We start from the raw sequence: 3,965 nt of genomic DNA, 5'->3' as shown, positions 1-3,965 counted from the left end.
GGGAAGAACCAGAGCTTCCTTCGGTGCCTTGGCACATTCTCCCACTCTGAGGTCATTCCGTAGGTGGTCAGAGGGGAGCGCGCGCCTGGAGCCTTCCTGCTCCATCCACAGAAGAGGGAGGAGAGGCGGGCGGGAGGGAGCAGAAAAGGAGAGGGGAGGGGCGCGAGGAGGGAGGGAGACGCCGCCAGCACACCACCAAGTGGCACTGAGCAGTGATAACAAACTCAACTTTAAAAAAAAAAGAAAAGAAAGAAAGAAAAGAAAGAAAAAGGAAAGGAAAAAACTTCCCCAAGTTGCTTGCTTGAGACGTGCGGTCGGAGGAGCGGGGCAGGGAGTGTGGGTGGCCCAGAAGTCTCCCTGCTGCAGAGACTAGGAGCCAACTAGGCCCTTGCAACCCTGGTGCTGTAGGGAAATATGTTGGAGGCTGGCTCAGCTTTCTGCTGGAAACCCCGGGGCAGCAGGTTCCCAAGCGGGCAAGACCCGCTGGTGAGGAGGGTGTAGGGAGTAGAGCTGTAGCACCAGCCTCCATCCCCAGAACACACACACACACACACACACACACACACACACACACACACACACACACACACACACACAGAGCCCACTCCCAACCCTGGCCCTGCGGATGTGGAGGCAGATCCGGCCCTGGAAAGCTGGAGTTTGCTTGTGTGCGTGTGCGTGTGTCTGTGTTTAGGTTTTCTCACCTCTAGGCTCATGTAAAAGTAAAGAACCACCATACACTCTACAATCGACTTTTTATTAAGATTATAAATTTAAACAAATAACCCGAACAGTTTTACCCGGTGAGATACAATTCAGTATGCACAAAACCACAGGAGGAAAAAGGGCAGGGAAGGCAAGGTTGGCAACTTGTTTTGGAGTCCCTGGGGTGTTGATGGCAGAGACCCAGAGGGGGGCACTAGGCAAACCTCACCTTCTCACAACAAAAGGCTTTTAAATTAAACAAAATCTATCGAGCTGAGGACGCAGACAGGGTTCTCACAGGCTGGAACAATGCTGGTTTCATGAGATGGGACCAAAGGCTGAAGCACGACAAGGTAACTTAGAAGCGCGCACAAACACGACAGCTGACCAGGAGCTAAGCGAAAAGTCTCCAGCGCAGTCGGCGGTCCGGGCCCCTCCCTCCCCCGGGGATCCAGGTGAAGGAATCGACTTCCTTTTTTGTTTTGTGAGGACCGCAGTGCTGGGCATGATGGGAGATGTAGTTCGCCCTGCTCGCCCTCCACCCCTTTCCCAACTGTGCTAAGAGTGTCAGAGTGCCCCCCCCAACCCCCGCCCGAGTCCGCGAGGCGGGTGGAGGAGGACCGAGCCAGAGGGGCGGGGAGAGGAGGGGTTCTAGACGCCCAACCCGGCAAGAAAAGAAAAAAAGTTGAAGTGTTTTCATTTCTGCCTTCTCATTTTGAGAACTTTGGAGGCCGCCCCCAGAGAGGAAATGTGACCGAAACGTCCCTTTTGGAGATAGTTTGCCTTTGTTTTTTTGCTCAGGGTTTCACAAGACCCGTTCCTCACCCCAGAGAGGCACTCAGGAGAGCGGAACGACGGGCTTCCAGGCTCTGACAACTGATTAGAATCGGCGTCCTGGGCCCCGCGCCCTCCTGCGTTGCACCCCCGGGCACCCAGCCTCGCCCCCGGCGGCCCGGCACCTCCTCCGGGCAGCAGCCCTGCCTCACGTGGCAGGCTCCTCGCTAAACACCACTGCAATCAGTACAATAAAAAGGGGGGAAAAGAGTAAGATAAACACAAAGCATACTTAAATAGGCTTTTTCTCTGCAAAAATAAAGTCCAAGATTTTTAGATTTTTTTTTATTTTACAATTTATAAAACATCAGCCTCTGCTCGCCCCCAGCTCAACCCCGAGTGGCCGGGACCCGCTCGCTCCCTATCGCCCCTTGGCCGAGTCTTTGTCTGGCCCCAGCCCCGCGGGGCCCAGGGTCCCCATGCCCTCGGGGGGTCCCTAGAAGGCGACAATGGCTCGAGTCCAGGCGCCGAGGCTGGCGAGCGCCTGCTTGGCGCACAGCTGCCCGTTGAGCGGCGGCGGCTGCTCCGAGGAGTCCGGCTGTCGGCTCACCAGCCCCGAGAAGCCCGAGCCAAAGATGGAGATCAAGTTTGAGATGTTGGACGCGTCCGGGGACGAGTCCGGGCAGAAGTCCTCGAAGCGGGCGCGCTTACAGGGGGCGAACGGGGTGCCCCCGGGGGGCTCGGCTCCCAGGTCGCCCGCGTCCTCCTCGTCGTCGTCCTCTTCCTCCTGGCCAGGGTAATACTTGCGCTTGCAACCAGCGGCGGACGCCAGACCGGGTCCCGGAGCGCCCTGGCCACAGCAGGGGCAGTGGGCGGAGGCGCAGCAGTCCTGGTGCAAGTAGCCGTTTTCTACCGTGGTCACCACGTGAGTGTCCAGGTCCAGCACAGTGGTCTGGCTGCTGCAGTGTACGCCGAAGTCCGAGGGGGCCGGGTACGCGCCCCGGTAGAAGCCAGGGGATGAGGAAGGGGCTGGAGAGGCAGGCGGAGAGGAGGCAGCGACGGTCGGAGGAGCAGCCCCCTGAGGCGCCGAGGGCGCAGAGCAGGCGGCCGGGACGCGAGGGTCCCGCGGGCAGAGCGCGGCGGGCGCGGGCGGCGGCAGCGGCGCAGGACCCGGCTGCAGCGGCTCCAAGTGCTGCCCGCGGTGGGGCGCGCCGTGCGGCGGCTGGAGCGCAGCGCACCCGGGCAGCTCCGAGAGCGCCCCCGCGCAGCCCGCGGGCGCCCCGGCCACCGCCACCGGCGCCGCCGCCGTGCAGCCCCTGGGCGCCGGGTGCTGGTGTTGGTGCAGCTGCTGCTGGAGGTGCAGCTGGTGGAGCTGGTGGAGCTGGTGCAGCTGGTGCCGGGCGACCGGCTCGCGCGCCTCCGCGTCCCCGCCGCCACCAAGTTGGAGCGGGCCGAAGTCGGCCGCGCTGGCCGGCATTCCGGGCGCCGCGTAAGCGAGGTGCTGGTGCTGGTGGTGGGGCGGCTGCTGTTGCTGCTGCTGCTGCTGGCGCCGGTAGAGCTCGGCGTAGCGCTCGCTCAGGTAGAGCTGGCGCGCGTTGCGGAGCACGTAGGACACCAGGAGGTTCTTGTGCAGCTTGATGCCGCCGCGCTGGGTCCGGGAGCTGTGGATCTTGCGCAGGGAGATGCTGATCAGGCTCTGGGCGTCCAGGGCGCACTCCATGCTCCCGCGGAGACGCGGGCGGCGGAGCAGCCGCCTCTGGTGCTGCGAATGCTGCTGCTTGCGTGTGTCTCCAGTTGGTCGCCCGGGCGCGCCGGGCACAGGGAACCGAGCCCGGGTCGGCGGGTCGGCGACACTCCGAGAGAAGTCGCCACCATGCGTTGCGCGCCACCCGCAGGCTCACGCTCCCCAGACGGCGCCAAAGCAATGAGCCTCGGCCGGCCCCGGCCCCAACTATTTAGCTGGGCAGCAGCGCCCCGCCCCACTGTAGATTAGCCAATAGAAGCTTGCAGAGCCTTCCAACTGACAGCCGCTGCCCGCCCCGGGGCCACTTGGCTAGCCAATCAGACCAAGGCGGTTCCTTTGTGCTATTCAAATAACGAACGGACCCCGGGCCTCCAACGCCGCCGCTGCCTCGAATGTTCTCCTGGGGCCGCGGCACCTCGTGGGACTCAGGGCCTCCGAGGTCGTGGCTCTCAGTTTTGGGTCGCCTCTTTGAAGCCGCGTGGAAACTCGTAGCTACCCTGGACCTGGCTGCTGCGAGCTGGGGGTCGGCTCACCTGAGCGCAGCGAAGATGGCTCCGCCCCCTTCCGCATGGTTGGGCCTCACCTGCCGCAGGTGCGCGCGGTTCCCCGTTTCGGGCCACGCGGCGCCTCCTCTTTTCCACCTGCCACGGCCGGGGGTAACCTGGGCGAGCTGAGTCTTCTTCCGAGAAAAGCTGGTGGTGAGGGGGCGCACCTGGGATCTAGGGTATCTTCTTGGAAGAGA

The 3,965-nt window shown here is 62.7% G+C and overlaps 1 protein-coding gene across 1 annotated transcript; it reads right to left on the bottom strand.

Annotated features, from left to right (window-relative positions):
* Positions 1 to 738: 738 nt before the first annotated feature.
* Ier5l (immediate early response 5 like) lies at positions 739 to 3,389 on the bottom strand. Its single transcript, XM_032902846.1, has one exon. The coding sequence runs from the start codon at positions 3,197 to 3,199 to the stop codon at positions 1,976 to 1,978; it is 1,224 nt and encodes a 407-aa protein (XP_032758737.1). The 5' UTR covers positions 3,200 to 3,389; the 3' UTR covers positions 739 to 1,975.
* Between the last annotated feature and the right edge of the window lie 576 nt (positions 3,390 to 3,965).

The sequence above is a fragment of the Rattus rattus genome, chromosome 5 (assembly GCF_011064425.1).
Source record: "Rattus rattus isolate New Zealand chromosome 5, Rrattus_CSIRO_v1, whole genome shotgun sequence".
Classification (NCBI taxonomy): domain Eukaryota; kingdom Metazoa; phylum Chordata; class Mammalia; order Rodentia; family Muridae; genus Rattus; species Rattus rattus.
This window is presented reverse-complemented; position numbering and strand designations above follow the sequence as displayed.